Genomic DNA, 22,471 nt, shown 5'->3' on the forward strand with positions numbered 1-22,471 from the left:
CTGCCGGGGCTGGATACCAACAGTCTCTCTCACGCTTTCTCTTCTTTCCTTCTTAAGAGGGATGAAAGAGACACTGAGGCATGATGTCAAGAATCCGCCTAGAAGAGAGCCCCCTTCATCTGCTCGGCATCCTGAATGCGAATATTCATTATTAAAAATATCCACCCAATGTTCAATGTCATGATGGCCGTGCCTGCAATGAGCATGTTACGCTGACTCAGAGCATACGCCGTGGTAATGGCCGTTCGCGTGGCAGACCCGACAGGATAGCTCAGCTGCACCTCCAGCGAGCCGTAGTGGTCTCCCAGTCAGGCAACGCTTCCTCTGGCAACAGCTCCCGTAGTTTCGCCGGGAGGCTGTTCGTCCAGATGGCGCCGGAGATACTGTTGCCCACCGCTCCACTTAGATTGCCAAACAGGCTCAGTAGGGCGAGCATAGCAGCATAGCCATCATGCTTGGAGGCGGCCATGACAGCAACCTGCATGACCAGGATGATCGTACCGTCGCCGAGGGCCATGAAGACCTCACACATGATGATGTAGCCAATGTTGTTTCCAGGGCTGCGGAAATGGATCATCAGGCCAACCGCCAACATGTATAGAGGCACAGCGCACAGAAGCAACCACTTGAAGTGGCCGGTGGTACGGATGAGGAATCCTGCACGAATCAGCCATAGTGGGCTGATGAAGTCAAAGATGGAGTTGATATAGCCGGCCTTCGTGATGCTAACATCAAAGACAACTTGCAAGTACGATGTAAAGTAGCTGGCCCAGCAGTAATAGGCAACCTGATAGGTAAAGTCCAGAAGACAAGCGCCGATCACCGTCCGAGAAGTGAGTAGACGGTACTGGATAAAGGGCTTCGGAGAGACGAATCACTCATACGCAACAAAGCCAATGATGACCACGCCACCAACCACAATCATGCTGATAGTCTTAGCCGAGCGCCACTGATCCGGGGTCGATCGAGCCAGCACAAAGGACAGAAGAAACAATGAGAAACCGGCAATCAGAAAAAGGATTCCAATAACTGTTTCGATCATCAGCAAGAGCCGCAACGCAATACTCAATAAGAAGGGGAAGCTCACCGTCAAATTCAATGAAGTAAAGCTTGAGACTCTCCGTCCAGGTCCGATTACCCTGTTTATATTCGAATTTATGCTCCTTGAGCGCCTTCTGTTTGGCCAATTCCCGTGTCACGATCAGGGGACTTGCCACGACGGGGAGCAAGATGACAACGCAGCCATATGCCCAGCGCCAGTTGGTCTCATGGAATTGCTCGGACAAAGGTGCACCCGCAAAGGCGGTGATCATGTAGGGAGAGGCTGTGAATGCAAAGGCCATGCCACGATTGCGCAAGGAGGAAGTATCGGTCGCCAGGACGTCGATGCTGAAGATCAGACCGGTGAACCCGACGTAGTAAAAAACCTGGGCCGCACAGTAGGTGCCGATGTTGGTACACGCAGCCATCATAACCAATCCAATCATGGCAATCAGCACCATCAGGGAGAGACCAAGTGTGCGATCCCAGAGATTCAGGATCTTAGCAATAGGCATGGTGCACGCGGCAGTCATGATGGAGATGATGATATAGATGACCGTCAACATGGAGTGCTGGGAAGGATGGGTTGTCGCATCGTTCACAACGTGGCTGAATTAACTCCTGGGCAGCTAGCAATAGTGTTGGACTGCAGCTATATCCCCCCACTGTAGCTGCCTCTTCCCCACTGACGCCCAAGATCTGTTGAATGAGTTTTCCCGCCATCCAGCTCCAATTCTTTCCGCTCTAAAGCCATATGTCTAGCAAGAACCGCTTGGCGTCGAACTAGATGGCCAGGCTAGCGTGGACGACATACTAGATGGATCTGGTACTCGGAGCAATGGGAGTGAATAATGACCTGGTCTGGATGGTATGATACGCATTTTGAACCTGTGATTTAGTGCCTATTATGACTCTCTGGTGATGAACCAAGGTCAAGCGATTCCACAGCGCTCGATAGTGGTTTATGGGACAAACCAAGGAGTTAGAGCAAGAATCCAATCGGTCAAGTGATCTTATCAGATTGTTTAGGCCGATATCAGATATTGGGCAAACTTGAACATCCAGTGCGAAAGATTGATGTTCTTCTATTGCTCGGCGTGTTCTCGTTGGGTGCTGCGAAGGCAAGATAGTATTATGGGGAGTGTATCAACTGGAATAGTGCCAACTCTCCGATCAATGAACCCATCCATGGTGAATTCCGTGACAGGCTATCTCGCTCAAAGGAAACCTGATATTCAGCCAAGACCCCTTGGCGGCATATATGTGTAAGCGAGCTGGGCGAGAACCGGATAACTGGATTGCTTCCCTTGGCCTTGCCACACCAGGTTTGATATCTTATCTGATCTCGGCAAATGCAGATGATCGAAGTCTTGAAAATATATAGCGCAACACGAATCGTCTGGGCTAGAGCTTTGCCATGTGGAAATAGTCCCGAGGGTACAGAATCAATAGACCTGTAGTATAGCATAATACCGGATATAGGAGGTTTATGAATGCAAACATTAGTAGAACAATCCATCCTTGGTGAGAGATGCTATCCTAAGACATCATCACAGTTGCCTCACACTTGTTTCAACATGACTGGGATGATCTATGGTGTTCTCCATTGATTCAATTAACCAGGACATGGATACCGCTTACGAGACACTCTGCCACAGGACGTAGGTAGTGGCAATTCAGAAGGCCTGATTTCAAGGACACGAAATGACATGGTAGGTTCCCCAAGTGCTTCTGAATCAGTGACATCTGTCACTCTGCAAGGAAGCCCAGTCAGTCAGAGTCCTCAATGATGAGGAGAATATCAGACACGTCAGGAATGAACACATAAAGAAAGAATGTTGTAAGGGCTCCACAGATTTACCACATCCTCATGTCGAAAAACTGGCTTTGCAACACTGAATATGGGAACTGCAATGACAACCATGGATTCTCTGGAAAATATCAGTTAATGTGTTCATTGTTTCTTTGGGGTCGTTCCTCTACCCCAGAATGAGGCAGAGTTAAAAGCAGATCTTGTTTTCGCGGATCTGGATCGAGATCCAGAGAGCAGCGGATCATCATTTCCACTGATCAGCACTGGCTCAACGACCACCAGACCTTGGCCGGCACGGTCTATCAGGCCGGTCATGCTTGAACTCAAATCTCACATCCTTCCTCGATCGATCTATGTCCAGATCGAGCTCTTTTCTGCCGGTGATGCAGGACCTGAGAAGTCAGAATTCTACAGTCCAGCGGGTATTAAGGTTGATGATCTCCATGATGTCAGTCTGATGTTTGACGATACCCGAGATTTCGGCCAAAATTGCTTCAACAGACTCACCGGAATGGTAGGAGAGTGTAACAAACGATGGAATCTATGGAAACTATGATGCACAGAGAGTGTCATCGCAAGGACATTGGATGCTCTGGGCGCATCCAATCTACTCGTAGCGGTCGGCAACCTCTCGTCTATATAAGACTCGAAATTCTCCCCAATTCATCTTCTGATCTCAATTAGTTAAAGCATCATAATAGTCACTACCTCATTCAGATCCAACCTCTTATTCCAAAGTTAATATCAAATTTTCCACAATGGTTCAAGGGCAGACTGACACCGGCGAGAAGTACAAGCCCAGCGGTATGTGGCGATGGGAATCCAATCCACAATAGTTTCATGCTAATTCTGCTTAGAGCACGGCGGTCGCCGCGAAGACGGCCAGCCTGACAAGCGCACCCAGCAATCCCAATTCGCCTACGGGAAGGTTGACCCTCAGAAGGCCGGTCAAGAAGGTGGGAGAGTTGGTGGTATTGCCAGTGGGAAGCCTCAAGACGCCGGGGATAATTAACTGTCTTTACGAGCCCCATGAATCATAATTTCTGCTGCAGAAGATTATGTGGTATGGTTGCTTCGACATAATGTATTTATAGTAATGTCTCGCCTCAGCGAAGGCCTCATAAACATACACATCGAACTTTGACCATCACGTAATTTGTATCTTCAAGCAGATCATCCAAATAAGTAGGGTCGTGCAAAAGTTTATGATAGGCAGCCTAGGGCTACAAAGATTTTGAGCATGTTGATATTGTGTCCCTTTGGACATTCTTTCAAACTGTTCAAATATATATTCGACGACACGCCTATCTATATTGGAGAACTACCAGTATAGACTATTTATCACACGAGCAAGGGACATTCTCTATATGCATACAAAGAGCTAATTGAGGATAATAAAAAAGGAAAAAAGAAAATGGGATGAACCGGGATTGAACCGGTGACCTTTAGATATCAAAGCAATTGTACACTGAAACTGAAGTTGACACTTCAGTCTAACGCGCTCCCAGCTGCGCCATCACCCCATTGGTTGATAAAGTCGATTGAAGAATAGTACTTTATTCAACGGAAAATAGAGCCACATAAGAAGGAAGACACTTGGGGAAGACAGCCGGATTGAGATAGGAACAGACAAAGGATGTCCAACCATGACTGTAAATATTAGCTATGACCATACAGGGGATAATGAAACTAACCATTTTCAATTTAGTCATGCATCATGACTCCTGTGATGTCCAACCAAGCTACAGAGATTACCGCCGAACTCCCCGATTGCAGCAATGAGGGGCAGATGCATCGGGGATGCAGCTTCTATAGTACCTAGGTACTCTGTAGTTGCCCTGACAAGAAAAAGATGGCCGGATCGATTATGCTATCCTCAATATCAGCTTTAGAACGAAGGCCTCTCCAGCTCAGCAAGAATCTCATGTCACTCCGTCAGCTGAAGAGGTTCTACCAGGATACTACATTGACCAATAGATATGATATTCTGACCCATGAATCGAATTCGATCAATAATTGGAGATACCTCTGTCGATTGTTGTATTGCCATTGTAGTATAGCCCAATCAAGATTATCCCTCAAATTTGGATTGCACGATATGGCTGGATTTATAAGCACTCACCATAGTGCTATTGATGGTATATTCTTTATGAACACTCTCTTCACGCCTTTCGATCCCCATTCGGCCTCTTAGAACAGAGAAGCAAGCAGCAGTGTCTCATGAATAAAATGACTGTCTCTGTGCCACCTAATATAACAGACTACTTCAACAGAGGCCCATTGACCACCACATTTACGCCGCCCACACACTGTCTCCAAATCTTATCTACTGCTGCTTATGAAGTGAATGGAACGCCACAAACAACCACATACTATGGTCATTGGTTTGGCGGACCTGGGCAGACATGCTATCCAACATGCACCATGCTGGCCTCTCTGCTCAGTTCTCCAACTTTCTGGGGAACACTGCCAAAATCGTAAATGTGCTTTGATCAGCTTACATGTCATATCCAGACTCTCCAGGCCTGTATTGCCCAAGCGGCTGGACTACAGCAGGACAGTTGTTCGGATCTTAGAATGGGTTGACCATTTTCAGTAGCACCAGCGGGGCAATGTGCTGTCCCTTGTGAGTTCATACCATAGGGCCATAAATAACCTTTACTTTAATACGCAATAGGAATATGAATGTCTATGCCGATGGCATTTCACTCGTCTGGGAGAGATCGGATTCCCCACAGACGATCAACGCATCTGCTACTTCAACTTTCACTCCTACCTCATCAGCAGGCAATACAATGCCCAGTTCGCCCACTTCAGGTGGAATTAGTGAAGGAGCGAAAATTGGCATTGGACTCGGTGTACCCTTGGGAGCTCTCATGATAGGAGTGAGTGCCTACTTCTGTTGTCTTCGGCGATGCTAGAGACAGCGGGTTAGGAAAATGCCACCTTCCGCGGATATCTATGCCAGCCATCTGGAGCCGAGTGAACTACCACAGAATATTCGTTCGCAGCTGCCGTCTTGCACTGTAACTAGACACGAACTAGCTTGACTCGACTTTCGAGGGAGTCCAATAGCCGTCTTTTCATGACGATGAATCAGCAGAGTACACTAAAGTGCACATTATGCCTGTACAGAATTCCGCGCCAGAAAGAGTAAGAGTATAGGGAACTCAGGCCCTGAAGATATCTTGAGGGGAGTAGGAGCGAGCCGTGCTCTACCCAACATGCCATTGACTTTTTCTTCAGTGGAGACTCAGATATAAGCCCCAAGTTTCCTCCTAAGACGAACCCAAGCATTGTTGACTGGTATGCCAAAATTTCTCGTTTGTGGGGTTCCATTTTGGGCGTTGGTCGAAATGACAAAAAGTACAACGGACTTTATCCGATAAGCATCGCACATTCAAGTTGCGATTTGAAGACGCTCCCTTGTGCCATTTTGGGTTCTGAAACCGGGATCCCCAGACACATAGGAGATATACCTATAAGTCACGAATCGGCGCTGTTGCAGGGTCATTGCCTCTGTCTCTGTTGCTAGCGTAGGTTGACATTAAGTCGGGAGACGGGTTCCTGCATAATGTCAATAATGTCCTTTGCTTGCAGGAAATGGTTGAAACTATATTTATCATGCTTGATGCTTAGTTACTTGGCGCAGAAGCTCCATAATCATACATAGTCTCCAGAGTCCAGACTTAATACTACTACCCCCTGTGGGCAAGCACATCCCTCAGAGAGTCCGTGAGGACCTCAAGATCATTGCGGCACGGTTCATCTAGATAAAGCCTGGAGCTCTGAGCCCTGCTTACGCACTTCCTGGGTAGCTTCTTGATCATCATTCCTCTGGCGTGGGACAGCAGATTGGGCTAATTAACATACCAAGTCCGAGATATTGGGAAACATAGTGCACTCGCCCGGGCGACAGTGTGTCCTGACCCCCGTGTACGGTGTAGGTTGGTAAGGATGCTGTGTGCCGGCCTTCATTATCCCTGAATATATTGACTAGAGGAACTGATAAAAGAAGCGACGAGCTTAAGGATTTGAGGTGGAACAATCAATGTGTTATCAAAGATCGCCCTTCGAAGAATTCGGACGAGAAGCTGGGATGACCTTAGAAATACCGATCATCGAGGGACTCTCTCGACTTGTATGGTGCCTGTCAATATTGAATAGAAGCGATAGCCAACTAGTGAAATCTTTTTGAGAATGTGGGTAGAATGAAGTACAGGCATGCGGCTTGAAGTCACATCGGGCATGCATCCATAATGCTTCATGGGGCGGTGGCCTATGAATCGAAAATCATACCCTTGATCTCGATCTCTCGATACTCACTAATTGAGAGTCCCAATCGAGTCTATTATTGAAAGTTGTCGGCAGTCCGGTGAGGCTGGACTGTCCAGAATTCCGACTCGTGCTTCCCTACTATACTGGGTTATGAGACGTCTACTCCGTACGAATTACAGTCACTTTGTAGCACCCTGGTCCCTGTGTCATTACCCACTGCCGATGATGAAAGTTCTGTTAATGATCTTAGATATTACTTTCCAGCCCCTTAATCTAGTACATTGAAATTGTATATCGAAGCAAAATGAGCAGAAAATAAAGGAATTGTTGAGGCATCTCTTGTTAAGAAAAAACCCATAATTTTATCTCCAGTTCAGTTGACAGCTCGATGACCCTTGAGCACCAATCACGTATACTCAAAGATGATCAATCAGACCGAAGTAGGTGATAGACTATGGGCATGTCTTTAATCCTAATCATAATGATCTTACTCACATTGGTTGATAGACTCCATGGAACGACGATTCGCCATAAATATCTGTGGTGCGATCAGTCCTACGGAGTACCAAGATATGCACGACGGTGATGTGGAAAATCGGTGCCCATCATGATTCATAGACTTGGCTGGGGTAGACGAACAACCCGAGTCTCTTGTCCTATTAGTTCCCTTATCATCCTTCGCGCGACACCACCCGTCTTTCTTATGGAGCGATGAACATCCAGGCTCCAGCACATAGGCTATGGAGATCTTAATCAAAAGTCGATTGCCCTGTAAGCCCAAAGATCTCGATCTGGTGTGTCGCCTACAGGTATTAACCTGGTCTGGTCTAGCTATCTGCTAGTGCTCCAACTAGTGCATCAATCATAGGCGAATTCCCGGTTTTCAGGATGGGGGTATCTCACCAAGCACCAGCCTGAGCTGATCATACCTTATCCAGTTAGCGCGCATCGATCGCCGTCACGTATTTCAATAGTGCGCTGATCATCCTGGTCATTGCATTGCAGGCAAAGCAAAGTTCCGCCAGGACCCAGATACAGCGAGCCGTGTGGCCGACAGTCCAACAATCCGCTGCGAAGACGTTGACATTTTCGAATAGTCCCAGTTTTGAGGTTTGAGAGCGTGGTCGTTATCTGTCACCCTACCCAGCCGGAGCGCTTGCATTGCATGTGCTGTTGATGTATGGGCATGCCTTAGCTTCCACGTCCGAGTACGCATGTCAGATTGGATTGGATCACATTCTGGCGTTCTCGGAAATGTTGACGACTAGGACACCTTATCGTGGAATGTAATGTAGGACATGTGCGTTTGCCTGACTTCAAATTACTCCATCCAGCCTAGTACTATATAGGTCATCGCATGTACTATAGACTTTCTACTAAGGATTTGATGGTTACACATTCTTCTAGGACTCTCTGGACCCACGTGTTTTGGCCCATAAACTCTGCCGATTCATAGTTACAATGGTTATTGTGGATAACCACCTACGCTTCATTGGTAAAACTAACATGCAGTTATCATGAGTGATAAATGGCCATAGCCCGGGACGCATCTTTCTTTTTTCCCAATGCTTCTTACTCTCTTTTGGCTCCTTTTTCCAGCACGCACATTATGGGGTCGGAACTTGGAGTCAGGCCCGACTCCAAGCCAGAGCCCATATACAGCCCGGTGAGCATCTGGTGGGCCACCTGGGCAGGCGTATGGACTCTCGCTGTCGCCAGCGGAATGGCCTACCTCATAAGTCGTCGCAACATGCCCATTCTCCGCATGCGAGGCCTGAGTCTGTCGTTATCTGCCGTCGTCCTCCTTCATTTATATTACGTCCCCGTTCAGTTCGGTACAATGATAGGTCCCATCGTGCCCGGAGATGCCCAATTCTGGATTATGGGCACTTTTTTACCATGCGGCATCGCTCTCTTTCATGCCTCCAACAGCCGTTTCCTTCACGTCGCGAAACTCCAACGCAAATATGTGTATAATGATAGTCGACTTATTGAGATTCCTCCGAACCGGAAGAAGGGAGGGCTACTCGGTCGCTTCCAGCGTTTGGAATACGATACGCGAATCCTTATTCTTGTTGGCATTGGAATGATTGCTCAGGTTGGGCGATCGCCTCCCATACTGTATGATGCAACTAACCGGGGGTTCTAGATTCTTCTCACCGTCGTAATGTGGTTGACTTCTCGTAAATGGCATCCCACCTGGGGTATTCCTGGTACCGAGGTTCATGGTGCGAAGATGGCACAGTTGTCAGCTATGGGTCGGGGATACGAATGGTAAGGAGACCCAGAATCTTGAATCACTGCGATTATAGCGATTATATGGTATGATTGGGTGCTAAAAAATTGAAGGTGGCCGAGTATCTTCTGGCAACTTTTCTGGGCCTGGATTTTTGCCCCGATTGTTCTCTGGAAATCTCGCAATATCCGTGACACCTATAGCTGGCGTGTACAGACAATCGGCTGTGCCATAGCCAAGTGAGTATGACCATCGAACATGTATGACCGCCTTTCCTAACCTCATATATAGTCTTCCCGGCGCTCCGTTGTGGCTTATTTCCATCTATGTGCCTGCCTTCGACAAAGTGAACGAAGTCTGGCTGCCTCCGCAGTGGTAAGCTTTCAAGTTAGCGTTTAGTGTTCTTTCAGAGAGTTGTCTGATTTGATGGCAGGATATGTCTTTCAATTCTGGTGATGGAAATTTTCACCGTCTTTCTTCCCTGTTGGGAAGTAATGCGCCACCAAGCTCTTCGCCAGGAGACACTCGACTGCATCGCCCAGTGGGAGGCAAAGAACAAGACCAGTAGCTCGGCAACCAAGTCCCTTGCCTCGACCGGGACTCTGGTAGAATCTATATTGGCCGGTGCCAAATCTACCAACGGCTCTGTAGAGACCAATAGTTCTCGTGAGAGTATTTTGACAATGGGGGCTCTTGAGTATGTCTTGCAGCGGGATCCAGCTCCTCTCCAGAGATTCTCTGCTCTAAACGACTTTTCCGGAGAAAACATTGCCTTCCTTACTAGCGTTGCCGAATGGAAAAACACCTTCCCCCGAGCAATTCGAGAGAACGACGCCTCTCAGGACTGCAATACCGAGGACTTAGTCCGTGAGCGATTCAACCGCGCCCTGCACATCTATGCTGAATTCATCAGCATTGCCCATGCCGAGTTTCCTGTCAACATCTCCTCTCAGGATCTGAGGAAACTCAGAGATATCTTCGATCTGCCGGCTCGTATGCTCTACGGTGAGGAGCGCGAGGTTGTCGATCCTGCTACCCCTTTTGACTCCTTCAAACCACCGGCTTCACCTACCTTTTCAGAAAGCTCACAAAAGGAACTTCAGAGCTCGGTGGCCGCTATTCATGATCGCGTGCAATACTGGGGCGATGTTCCTGAAGGGTTCGGTCCTGCTATTTTTGACGACGCAGAGGAGAGCATAAAGTACCTCGTCCTCACCAACACGTGGCCCAAGTTCATCAAGAATCGCACGGCATCAATAGATGCAAGCAATAGATTGCATGCCGGTGAGAGAGTCTGATTGGGCCGGTGAGTGACGCATAAAATAAGTTTTGATGAACAGAGATATACCCCCATTTACGGATGTTGAACTCCTTGTACATATACTGATTATTAATGCAGATAGATAGGCGGTGTACATGCCTGTCTGTTGTGACACTTTGATACCAGGTTTTCGAATCTTGGAAGATTTCCTTTGTCTATAATATCTTAGATTCTTGAATGATGTGTTTTCCTCAGATGATCTATTATATTACCAGCACAGGGAAGAAACTTTATGCTGCAGAGGTCGTCTAGCTGGCACAATCCTGGAGTCGTGCTGATATTCTAACAATTTGATCTCCAGCTTCGACATTAAGTTTATCAAGCAATGATACGTTGTAGATGCCTTCTCTAGTGATTTTACCCATAATCCTCCCTGCGTTCCTATCCTCAAAGACATGATAACCCACACACTCCTGACCATCTTCAATGTGCCCTGTACTTATCGAGTCTCTGGCATGACTTGTCGGTGCTTAGCCTCCGCCATAGCGTACTTCCAAATCTCTACTTCGCAGCCACCTCGGAGAACACCTACACGCCTCATCAACAGAAGATTATGGGCAGCGTTAGAATGCTGATAGATGGCCCCATTAAACATGCCGGTGCCATCTTTGCCAATTACCGATGAAATGAATGCCTTACCACCCGGGTCCTCCTGGATGAAGTTGAAAACATCAGGGATGACGCCTCCAATGGCGACTAGGGCCCTGCTAGCAGACTCGGTGACAAACCCGTCCCAGTCCAGGACAGGGCTGCTCCAGCGGGATCCCCCAATCTAATCTGATACGTTCTGATCTACCTTCTTCTGCAACTGCTGCAGACGGCCCTTTGAAATCTCATTTTTGCGGAACTGCTTCAAATCATAAGCAACTCCGAGCTTCTTCCAGATCCAAATTGCCCACTTGGTCGGATCATATTGCCCCCACTGAATTGCGTTACATAATCAGAGGGAAACTCATGATATAAGTCATGATATCCTTCCCCAAGGGTCACTAGAGCGGTAATGACGTGATCTCAGGGAAAATTACGGTCATCGAACGGCCGTTCCCCAAGCCAATGAGCCAGGGAATTCACGTAGAAGGTGGCCTGTTGAATGAAGAAAACGCGCAGAATACCACTGTATATAAGACCCCCACGCAAATCGCCCCATCCCAGGCCGCAAGCCAAGGTAGGGAAAATCAACGTCATGAAGAGGGCAGATTTGATGAAATTCTTGTGCTGCCAAACCACCACAGGATTAGCATCAGGATCAGCGACATCTGTCATTTCAACCTTTTGTAGTTCTGCTTGATAACTAGCTGGCCAATATGTGAATATCAGAACCCTTTGCGCACTGAAATTGGGTCTTTCTCCATGTCTGTATAGTGGTGGTGGGCTCAGTGACCGCGAGCCCACCAGCGAATCAAACCCTGTCCCGCTGCAGCCCCAACCGCAGCAAGGTAGATCTGTAATGGAAGAGTGGCCTTGTACGAACAATATGCTCAGTACCAGTGATATCCTGGATAATCAGCGAGTGGGTTTCGTTCATTTGGGAGAGGGCCCATACCAGCTGTTATGCCAAGGCCGGCATTGAAGTGATAGACAACTGCAAGTAGAGCCGTGAGAGGATGTAAGGGTGTCCAATAGGCCCTAATGCAACCCAAGAGCGGGATGAAGAGTATGAAAGTGCAGTTTAGCCAGTTATATACTTGGGCCAGTTTGTCCATGCCATAGGTTGGTCAGAAATATGCGATGTTCCGATGGAGTGCTTTCGCAGAGGAACATAATCTGTAGTGCCATCATTGAGGGGCGCAACACCAGGAGTCTGGCTATTTATCATGGTGACGACAGAAAAAAAAAAATAAGTTGGTTCCCCAGAAAGTCGCAGATCATGCATTGGTAATTAAGGGATGTAGGAAAACAGAGAAGTCTGTGTTTATTATCATTATATAACTTGTTAAGAATGAATGTCTTGCTTGAGAATTTATAATTTGTGAAAGACAAAGATGGTGGATATATGAGATGGCGAGTATCTTGAGTACATACACATCCTGTTTGGGCAACACAGGGTGATTAGAACAAGTTTGGATCAAAGTCTATGCCTGTTGTTGGCTTTCTAAATTTGGTGTTATTGGAATAAATCTATAGAGATGATGAGGCCGACGAACATCAGCATTCAGTGGCCAACAGTGGTGGATTTAGTGCGACAAGGACTATTTGAAAGACTCTAGATCTAAGTGATGGATATACAATATTTGTGTGCTCCTGTGGCTAATAATAACAAATCTTTAAATCTATACTATTATTAAGAATCTTCTTTGCTGAACTCCTACCTTTACTCCAACTGCAGACCATATTCAAACCTCTGGTCTGGAATTTAAAGCACGCACTATCACAAGTAAGCAAGTAGAGAATACAAAGGTGTTTGAGTGAACAATCATTAAGGAACTCGGCAAATTGACTACCGTAACTTTGGGATAAGGAGGGCCTTCTTACCTCACAGACTGGGATTATCATCAATGAAACACTCGTGTGCAATAGATATGCAAAACCAGACGCCATTAACCCCAAACAATCACCCAATTAACATGAACTCGATGTTGTACATGGCCTGTTGTAGCCTTGTAGGTAGGCTTACCCTACCATACTATTAGTCAGCACCCGCCTGCCAAGACCTTTACCGAGCTCACCTACATGAGCATCACACACACCTGGCACCTAGCCAGGGATATCCTACCCCTATGACATGGCCTCTGGATATTTGGGAATGGAATATGTATCTGCATGGTATATAGCTTGGCCCGGGGGGTATAAGAATACTAGCTGGATACTAGTAGACCATAAGGCCAAAAGACCAACATTACCGCGAGTTGCCTGGCAGCTCGCGAATCCAGACCCATATAGTAGCGCACTGGGTAGCTTATCTCTCTCAGAGATCCTTACGGAGGGCTTCTGATCAATGCTGTCCGGCTGGAGTTTCATCACAAATGAGGGCCTCATTCAAAATGTAGTTCTTGATTCTCGACATCCAAACCATCATTTAACTGAGATCATTCCAACCAAAAAGCAAATAATAATATGTACAGCTAGTAATTGATTAAACAGCAGGAGAAGGGGCTCTACACAGTAGAAGATCTAAATGGTATAGCATGACTAATGCAAACACCGAAGCAGGTGTAAATTATGATGAGCAAGACTATCACTGCTTTTGGTAGGGGTCTGAGCTAGATAGATTAATACCATAGCTTGATTGGCTCAAAGAATCCCTGCTACTTGCTAGCTTTCATCAAGATCCTGGTAGCTTCTAGGCTTGAAAATGAAATGAGGGATCAGCACTCAGCGCGTAGAAGGGTCACTTCATTGGCTTAAATAGCGCCAGGAACAGCAGACATGTTCGGAGTAGAGATAGTGAAATGTGAAGCCTACTTAACTATAAACATCCCAGACAAGTGTTTATAGAGTTCTTACCACTATCTTAACTTCCACAATAACCCATAGTCATGTCCTCACCAGTCTGCCATGGAATGCATAGAGGGATTATTCAGAATATCCCTGATGATGAGCCCTGCGGAATCACAAATAACACCCACCCACATGTCCCCTGCTGTGTTAAAGGAGACTACTGTCTGAGTAACTCTATTTGTACTGGCACTAATGACAGGAATGAAAGCTTCTACTATACAGCTGATTGCACTGATCAGACCATGACTGATCCAGCTTGTGTGCCACGATGTGGTAAGTGTTCTGCAAAGTACAAGTGAACTAGCTAAGCCATGTCTAAGGTGGTCGTAACAGTGCCTTTATTACATACACGGACAAAGGAACATGGGCCTGCTGCGAGAATGGGGCTACCGGGATCGTCGACTGCTCCAATCCCTCGGATGAGGTCTATCCGGGCCCTATGCCGTCGAAACTCGTAACAGTACAATTTCTGCCGACTCTAGGGACTCCCACGTATGCAGTACAAGCTACGTCTGGAGAAACAGGGAGTGACTCTAGTCTTGTCTCTACCTCTGCAACACAGCCAGCGTCTTCGAGCTTAGGAGTTGTCCCTGCTGCGATGATCGGTGTGTTCGGGACTGCCGGGCTTGTGCTGGTTGTCACAGCGGTTGCGCTTTGCTTTCTACAAGTGCGGATTACCAGGAGAAAACCCGCCACAGCCAAGCAATACCAAGACGGTTGTGGAAATTCCGAGGGTATGTTGATTACGCGAGTTGGCTCGCGTTCTATGTCAACATCTGATACAATGCCACCGTATGAACTTGACAGGATAGCGCCATCACCTCATGAGCTGGACTCCAATATCATTCATAAATAAATATCGTGGGGACAAGTTGATTCCTCCACTAGGACCTCAACTCTTCAACTTCTCGATATACAGAGGATGCTAAACTCATGACTCTCGTCGATGTCCAAAGATCACCAACGGGAGGTGAAATACATGCAAATGAACGCTAGCGACGGGATAGGACTCCCTCCTCCTGTGTTTCATGATAATACTCCGGGGATCCCGAATAGTCTTGGCACCATGATCGTCGGTTCCGTTGGTAGTGGGAGGTCAGCTATAATAGAGAGTTTTCTTAGAAAGACCATTCATGTCGAAGCTTGTTATAGGGAAAAATTTATCTCCTGTCGCATACGGCATACTGCCCTTGGAATCCATGGCTTCGGAGTCGGTCTATTCGGCAGAATATTCTTGGCGAATTACGAATGGATCTTGAATGATATAGAACCCTGATTCTGGCTTGCGGACTGGAGAAAGATATCAGTCAACTTGCCTGAGGAGTTAAGACACCTGTGGCCGGCAATGGGACGATACTGAGTGAAAATAATGCACTGTAAGCGAGACCGCCTAATATGTCTAGTAGTCACATTACTGAGCATATGACTCTGGAGATTGGCTAGAGCTCTCTAATCACGACGCAAGATTATCTTGCTAGACGATCTGGCTAGTAGCACTGATGCTATAACCGTGTATCATTTGACTAGACATCTATTGATGCTGGAGGATTCTTCCAGGAGATGCATCCATTGTTACGATCGTGTCGCTCTTGTGGAGGGCGGATCTGTGGCCATTCGGTTACCCAGCAGCACTACTTACCAAGGGCTTGCGCTTCAAGGAGCTATACGATGGAAATTTGTGATTGTATGGAGGTCCTTTCCTAATTTCTACAACTTGGCCCGTTAGTGCTAGCTCACTCTGGGCAGACTGAGGCAGCATCAATGAGAGACCAGCACATCCTGAAATATACTTCTACACCATGGTTAGCCCCTTATGTTGAGATGGAGGACAAAAAACCCAACATTTCCTGAGGGAGGGGAGTTATACACAAGTTCTATGAGCCACATATTCCTGGTCGCAACTGGCTTGGGAAATAGTCATGTGACTATTGGTTTTGGTGTTTTCATCTCCAAAAATCGCGCCAAGATCTGACAGAGATTTTTGCATACACTAGATATATTGTAAGCATAGGGAACAACACAACTTCACAAGTTCTCTCCCTCCTTCCCTCCGCCCAAGGCTATCAATTCCATGGATCTCCCATAAAAGCGATAGGACTATGGAACAAGAGGCAGTGACAGGGAAAAAAAAACCAGAGTTCGACGACTATCATCCCATGCAACCAATCTCCACCGTGTATCATCCAAATTGCATGATCCGAAAGCTAGGAAACAAGGATATGGAGAGAGCAAGCAAGTTCCAAGAGCTGCCCATTGAGCCACAAGGCATATTATGGCAGGATGGTTTTATTGATCCCGAGCACGAGCAACAGCTTATTTCCATCTTTCTCAACAAGCTCAAATGGGATGATCGCCCCGGTCGCCAGTCCCTCCATTATGGCTACAGCTTCGACTATAAGACGCATGGAGTAGATCCAGACGTCCCATTTAAAGAATTTCCGGACTGGCTGCAGCCTCTCATTCCAACTACCGAGTGTAGGCCGCCGGACCAGGTCTGTCTGCAGTACTATCCACCAGGCGCTGGCATCCCACCACACGTAGATGGGCACATGGCCTATGACCAGCTCTACGCGTTGTCGCTTGGTGCGCCGATCCTAATGCGCTTTCGCAAGGAAAAGCAGCAAGTTGACATTGATCTGACCCCACGGAGCATGATGCGGATGACGGGTGACGCGAGGCTGCATTGGACTCATGGCATTACGAAGCGCAAGACAGACACACTGTCTGATGGCACGGTCAGGGCACGAAGGAATCGGTGGAGTATCACATATCGTTGGATCAGGGAAGGGGAGTGTGAATGTGGGAACATTGAACTGTGTGATGTAGCCCAGCGTCGAAATGGGATCAAGAAGGAAATGAGGTCGTTGAAGGGGCTAGCAGCAAAATCCGAGGAAATAACCGAGTCGCCTCCATAGAGCCAAGGCTGGTCTGGCTTTGCTATGATCCTAGGGCAAATCATAACCCGCTAAACCACCGCTGGGACGGGCAATACTATGGCGCCATCAGTATGGCGATAATCCGTGTATCACACATGGCTTCTGGGAGTTGGCAAATTTAGATATATTTGACTCTCATCCTCTGAACAGGTACGGGATATCTGTTTGGTTAAGGCACATACAGCTCTCACCAGCATGAATATGGGATATATTATATGTGCTGTGAATGGTATAAGCTTGTTGGATTGGAAGGATGTATATATAGTGACACATTCAAGCAAGCTTAGGATAGACCTCTCTGAAATTTACTTATCCAAAGTGGCACTAGCTGGGATGTAGTTTCTCTCTGCCCCCCAAAGCTCTACTAACGCGCATATCCTTCAATGCATGGCAAGATACTAAAGCAGCAGTGTAACTATGAATCCAGCGCAATTCTCAAGCCCCAGTGTCTCAGACGTGGACAAGAGCCAAATGGGGCCGATGAGGCCAAAGTTTATGTAAAAACAGTCATCAATGTATGGAAGGAAATAGACCCGAGTTAGCTTCTTTTCTCAAAAGAGTTGTGTTCAATCCGCGATATGATGAGAATATCCTAGATTACGTGAGTCTAGACATTTGCTTTCCATTACAGCTAATTACAAGGATCATTTGACATCCGCTGTCTTCGGGGACTAAGCTTTCTCAACATGGCCACTATTTATCTGGTAATGAAGACATAGCTTGGATAGGCGAACTGCCCCAAGGTCAGGGTGTTTAACTTGGTAGCATGGACAAGTGTAGGCAAAAGGTGACTGCAGAAGGTATTAGATGTGTAAGAACCCCAGATGGTGGGTAGCTACATATTAATATACTGACCACATTCCTGATGAAGGGCCTTCTCCATCGACTTTCAGTGCTCTCAATTGTATACCATATATCAGTACGAAGGGAGTTGACTACTATTATACTAAACCCGATCTCCTCTCACCCAGAACTCCATTCGGCGCAAGCGAGCATCTGTGGTTGATTCAGTGGAAGAACCAGATATGCTACTGGTATGCCCTTATTGGAGTTTTTGCTACCATGACAATAAGTAGCCCTGATATATCGTTAACTCAGTATGGCAACTTTCCTGCTGTATCAACAGCTTTCTAGGACCGGACTGGCAGAATCTCATGGGGCAAATATGCTGATTGCTTGTTCTATTGAGAACCTTAAATGGTGGTTGAGAATCCATTTGAATTGCTACCATGAGTATCCCCCCACACCATGGCTTGATGAATTTTCCTTTGGGCTAAAAACCCCTCTTTCCATTCTCATTGAACTCGGATGAAGTACATGGTGGTAGCACGTTGGGGTTGGGCGCATTGCAGCAATTCCCGCATCCATCCTCACAAGAATGTTGCTCCTGAGTTGACATAATCTAGGGCTCCAATGGTTTTTGGTTGCTAACTCCACTCAAGTTGGAGATTGCCAGGGGTTAGGGCAAGGTTTTTGGCGAGACCGTCATGAAGATCAAGTTTGTCTGACCAGCTCAGTGCCACCATTTGTGGCACAGACCGTACAGTAAACCTTCAATACAGGCAATCAATACATGAGACTGCTTCTATTGGTATTATCAAGGTATTGCCTATGGTGAATGTTTAAGACTTGAGACTTACTGCTACCTTTCTTATGTTATGTTCTACTCCGTACTTTCAACAGTATTCACCATACTTTAATTATCTTACTAGACAGTAGAATTGATTAGTATATTCCAGGTAATGCTTACATCAGCATTACTTGAATCACTTTTATATGAGAGGAGTGTAAAACCAAAGTTACTAGCTTATATCAAGTGCTGTGGTAATTCTATATAAAAAATTAATAATGCTTATATGAGCATTTTGCCAACACTAAAAGCTTGATCCCCTTTTCCTGGGTCATTATGCAATTAATTCCGAGAACCATTGAGAATTAGCACTGAGGTATAAATATTTAGCAGAATGGCCAACCAAAACCAATTACTAAATCAGCATCTGCGACACATAAGGCACTTCACTGACCAGATGCATCATGACTTCAGCTTGGTCTCAGGATAATAGGCGCGAAGATGATATGCTGTCATTACACCCTGCTTGTAAGCCTCAAATTCAGCCTTTTGTTGGTCGACTTGGAGGAAATCAGAAATTCGTCCTTGATCGAACCGACCCAGACAATGCAGGGGCCCTGATGGAGGTGCCCGATGCGGCACCTTTGATGGACTGGAAGGATTCCCTGCGTCTCTCTGGATTCAAAAGATGGTCATTGTGGAAACTCAGTGGCATTGAATGCATTGGTATGTTATTTGAGTTCAAATTTACAGGAAAATTGACTTTTGAGATTAGGGACTATGATGTTAGCTTTCATCACAATATGGGCATCTGCACGGGCAGTGCCCTTATCAGATGGAGTATCAGCTTCTCCCGAAGTAGCGCCTGCTCCTGCCATCCTTGATCCCCTGATAGGAGGCATTTTCAACTGGCTTTTCCTTACTCTATTCACCTTCACATTTTCGCCAGTGAGTGGCAGTCATTTGAACCCAACCATCACACTTGCTACTTTTTTTGCCCGCCTGATCAGCCTACCACGCATGGTTTTGTACATTGGTGCACAGATTTTAGGTGCTGCTCTAGCGGGCTGGATTCTGCGCTTTACCTGGGGCTCAAATGATATCGTTGTTGGGGGTTGCTCTATTGACATGAAGCTTATCTCTGTTTCAGAGGCATTTGTGTTAGAATTCATCTTCTGCTTGATTTTGGTTTTCCTTGCTTTTGGTGTAGGACTGGATCCTCGTCAATTAAGTGTCTATGGAGCAGCCCTGTCCCCTTGGTTAGTCGGGTTAATCTTGGGATTGTTAAGTTGGGCTTCAGCAGTCCCACGCCAGGGCTATGGAGGAGCTTGTGAGTTTGTTGTCAAATCAGGCACATATCAAACCACATTAGCTAATTTTTTTAGCCTTGAACCCTGCACGATGCTTCGGTGTATATGTTGCTACAGGCTTTCCTACCTATCATTGGCTGCATTGGGTGAGTTTGGGGCCTTAGAGATGATTCTGATCATCCTTATTAAGATTATTACTAATCACTTATTTCAGATTGGTGCGCTAGCTGCTTCCATCAGCCATGGGCTTATTTACTATCTACTACCCCCTTGGACAATTAAAGTTTAAGGTAGACACCTTCCACAGTTAGGTAATACAAGGACTTTTGGCCACATATTCTGTTGTAGGTAGGCTTACCCTACCCTGCTATTAGTTAGCACCTGCCTGCTAAGATCTTTAATAAGCTCACCTATATAACTATTATACAACTAGTACCTAGATAGAAATCTAAGCATCTTATTTAGGGATATTCTATGTAAGGCCTCCTAATAGTATAGTGAAGATATCCATCTTGCCTACGCGAGGGTATCTCTTAGTCAGCCCTTACTAAGCAGCAGGTTAGGTAAATTCCCCCTTGCAGAGGAAGAATCCTAACCTAGTATTAATCTACTTAATTATATGAATTCTTAAAACCTAAGCTATACAGTATCTATTCTTTTATACTAGTCATATTCTATATATAAGATCTAGCATTCTTATAATTTTGATGCTCTACTAATTATAACTAGTCTATTAGAAAAGATAATAGCTAGTAGAGTAGGCTTATAAGCCCCTAAAGGATCATAGGACTAAAAGGACACCTCCTATAAAGTAGAAATTAATAAACCTATAAAGAATCCTTAGGAGCATAGATAGTGTATAAATCACTCAGAAGAAGAAAATTAAGTTTATAATAATATATCTAGAGTATACTCTTACAGACCTATAAAAGTTAGGTATATATAAACTCTATAAAGACTATAAATAGGAAGGGTTCTATAAGTTCCTAAAATAATAGCTTAGTAACTTAAGGAACCTTCTTTATAAGATATAGAATTAGATAATCTATATAGAGCCTAAGGAAGAAGAAATAGACTTTTAATATCTATAATAGTAGGAGTAGTAGAGATTAGAGCTTATAGAAAAGATAAAGGACCTTAAGAAGGTATAGCTATATATATTCTTTAAGTTATATCTATAAGATATTAAGTAATATATCTATAAGCAGGCTAAATTTCCTACCTCTTATTATAAGTTAGTAATATTACTAATTAAATTAAGACTAAGCTTAAAGACCTACTCTTTATAAAGTAATAATATAAGTATAATACTTATAGACTTAGGGGGTAAGAGGCCCCTATTCTTATAGTTATTCTTAGAGTATATAAATAATTATAGAAAGAAAAGAGAATAGTCTAAGAAAGAGAAAGAGAGAAAGTCTTATATAGACTACTTAGATATAAGCTATTTTAATTATAATAAGAAAGATTATATTTAGTAAGACTACTAAGCTCTAAAGGCCCCTATAGAAGGACCTAAGAAGAAGTAATAAGATAAGGATCCTATAAGTATAAGTATAGCTACTATAGGAGTAATATCTTTTTAATAAGAATAAGTTATTATATAATATATCTACTTATTTATAAAGATTACCCTTCCTAATTAGACTACCCTTAACTATAGGGCTCTAATAAATAGTAAAAATAAAGTTAATCTAGTATTATTTACTCTAGTAAAATAGATAGGTTAGAATAAGCTTTCCTATTAGATATTCTTATAGACAGTAAATAAGGAGGGGCTTTATAATAAGAGTATTATAGAGGTCTAGATTTAACTATAGGATACTAGTAGAAAATAGGAGGAATTTCAGATCCTTATAGTGGTATCCCTAGATATTAAAGATATCTATTTAGGGATACTATAGCTGATATAGTATGCCCTATAGATAGAATAGGATAAGTATGTAGTCTACTTCTATAGAGGGGCTATCTAGATATATATAATTAAAGTATAAGAGATATTATTATTAGAGATATCTATATAGTATTTCTAATTTATAAGTATCTTCTTAGAGGAGGATGCTATAAGCATACTAGAATACTATAAAGATATAAACTTAAAGATTAAATTAAAGGAAGAGAAGGAACCCCTATTTAGGCCTCTTTATAGTTATTTCTTATATAAAGCTATAGTAATTAGGGAGTATATCTAAACTATACTTATAAAGAATTAAATCTAAGAATCTAAGTTCTCTATAGGAGTACCTCTACTATATATACCTAAGAAGAATAGGAGTATCTAGATATATATAGACTTTTATAGACTTAATAAGATTACTATTAAGAATTAATACCTACTCTTACTTATTAAAGAAATAATTATAAGACTAAATAGAGTATAAATCTTTATTTAGCTTAACCTCTATAATGGGGTTAGGGTTAGGGTTTGGGTTAGGGTTTGGGTTAGGGTTTAGGGTTAGGGTTAGGGTTAGGGTTAGGGTTAGGGTTAGGGTTAGGGTTAGGGTTAGGGTTTGGGTTTAGGGTTAGGG

The 22,471-nt window shown here is 44.8% G+C and overlaps 9 protein-coding genes and 1 non-coding gene across 10 annotated transcripts, besides 3 other annotated features; 7 read left to right on the plus strand and 3 right to left on the minus strand.

Annotated features, from left to right (window-relative positions):
• Nucleotides 1–271: 271 nt before the first annotated feature.
• On the minus strand, nucleotides 272–1,574 carry ACLA_067470 (siderophore iron transporter; the record flags this gene model as incomplete). Its single annotated transcript, XM_001272534.1, has 3 exons — nucleotides 272–764; nucleotides 885–1,029; nucleotides 1,088–1,574. The coding sequence occupies 3 exons, from the start codon at nucleotides 1,572–1,574 to the stop codon at nucleotides 272–274; spliced, it is 1,125 nt and encodes a 374-aa protein (XP_001272535.1).
• Nucleotides 1,575–3,612: 2,038 nt separating this feature from the next.
• ACLA_067480 (uncharacterized protein) lies at nucleotides 3,613–3,866 on the plus strand (the record flags this gene model as incomplete). Its single annotated transcript, XM_001272535.1, has 2 exons — nucleotides 3,613–3,658; nucleotides 3,712–3,866. The coding sequence occupies 2 exons, from the start codon at nucleotides 3,613–3,615 to the stop codon at nucleotides 3,864–3,866; spliced, it is 201 nt and encodes a 66-aa protein (XP_001272536.1).
• Nucleotides 3,867–4,269: 403 nt separating this feature from the next.
• On the minus strand, nucleotides 4,270–4,377 carry ACLA_067490. The gene has a single exon. It is a non-coding gene; the product is annotated as a tRNA-Phe (tRNA).
• An 894-nt stretch (nucleotides 4,378–5,271) lies between these two features.
• On the plus strand, nucleotides 5,272–6,627 carry ACLA_067500 (uncharacterized protein; the record flags this gene model as incomplete). Its single annotated transcript, XM_001272536.1, has 2 exons — nucleotides 5,272–5,331; nucleotides 6,535–6,627. 2 exons carry the CDS (start codon nucleotides 5,272–5,274, stop codon nucleotides 6,625–6,627), a joined length of 153 nt encoding a protein of 50 aa, XP_001272537.1.
• A 2,114-nt stretch (nucleotides 6,628–8,741) lies between these two features.
• On the plus strand, nucleotides 8,742–10,666 carry ACLA_067510 (uncharacterized protein; the record flags this gene model as incomplete). Its single annotated transcript, XM_001272537.1, has 5 exons — nucleotides 8,742–9,230; nucleotides 9,282–9,406; nucleotides 9,482–9,607; nucleotides 9,660–9,743; nucleotides 9,802–10,666. 5 exons carry the CDS (start codon nucleotides 8,742–8,744, stop codon nucleotides 10,664–10,666), a joined length of 1,689 nt encoding a protein of 562 aa, XP_001272538.1.
• A 462-nt stretch (nucleotides 10,667–11,128) lies between these two features.
• ACLA_067520 (cytochrome b5-like heme/steroid binding domain-containing protein) lies at nucleotides 11,129–12,562 on the minus strand (the record flags this gene model as incomplete). Its single annotated transcript, XM_001272538.1, has 5 exons — nucleotides 11,129–11,461; nucleotides 11,486–11,611; nucleotides 11,761–12,149; nucleotides 12,233–12,315; nucleotides 12,375–12,562. The coding sequence occupies 5 exons, from the start codon at nucleotides 12,560–12,562 to the stop codon at nucleotides 11,129–11,131; spliced, it is 1,119 nt and encodes a 372-aa protein (XP_001272539.1).
• An 844-nt stretch (nucleotides 12,563–13,406) lies between these two features.
• ACLA_067530 (uncharacterized protein) lies at nucleotides 13,407–13,621 on the plus strand (the record flags this gene model as incomplete). The annotated part of the gene is made up of 2 exons (XM_001272539.1): nucleotides 13,407–13,452; nucleotides 13,503–13,621. 2 exons carry the CDS (start codon nucleotides 13,407–13,409, stop codon nucleotides 13,619–13,621), a joined length of 165 nt encoding a protein of 54 aa, XP_001272540.1.
• A 774-nt stretch (nucleotides 13,622–14,395) lies between these two features.
• Nucleotides 14,396–14,708, plus strand: ACLA_067540 (uncharacterized protein; the record flags this gene model as incomplete). The annotated part of the gene is made up of 3 exons (XM_001272540.1): nucleotides 14,396–14,400; nucleotides 14,461–14,619; nucleotides 14,690–14,708. 3 exons carry the CDS (start codon nucleotides 14,396–14,398, stop codon nucleotides 14,706–14,708), a joined length of 183 nt encoding a protein of 60 aa, XP_001272541.1.
• Nucleotides 14,709–16,226: 1,518 nt separating this feature from the next.
• On the plus strand, nucleotides 16,227–17,042 carry ACLA_067550 (putative 2OG-Fe(II) oxygenase family oxidoreductase; the record flags this gene model as incomplete). The annotated part of the gene is made up of 1 exon (XM_001272541.1): nucleotides 16,227–17,042. The coding sequence occupies one exon, from the start codon at nucleotides 16,227–16,229 to the stop codon at nucleotides 17,040–17,042; it is 816 nt and encodes a 271-aa protein (XP_001272542.1).
• Nucleotides 17,043–19,097: 2,055 nt separating this feature from the next.
• On the plus strand, nucleotides 19,098–20,232 carry ACLA_067560 (putative MIP transporter; the record flags this gene model as incomplete). The annotated part of the gene is made up of 2 exons (XM_001272542.1): nucleotides 19,098–19,359; nucleotides 19,409–20,232. The coding sequence occupies 2 exons, from the start codon at nucleotides 19,098–19,100 to the stop codon at nucleotides 20,230–20,232; spliced, it is 1,086 nt and encodes a 361-aa protein (XP_001272543.1).
• Nucleotides 20,233–21,976: 1,744 nt separating this feature from the next.
• Nucleotides 21,977–22,348: a mobile genetic element.
• A 4-nt stretch (nucleotides 22,349–22,352) lies between these two features.
• Nucleotides 22,353–22,470: a microsatellite.
• Nucleotides 22,353–22,471: a microsatellite.

Source organism: Aspergillus clavatus, genomic scaffold, assembly GCF_000002715.2.
Source record: "Aspergillus clavatus NRRL 1 1099423829799 genomic scaffold, whole genome shotgun sequence".
In the NCBI taxonomy this organism is placed as follows: domain Eukaryota; kingdom Fungi; phylum Ascomycota; class Eurotiomycetes; order Eurotiales; family Aspergillaceae; genus Aspergillus; species Aspergillus clavatus.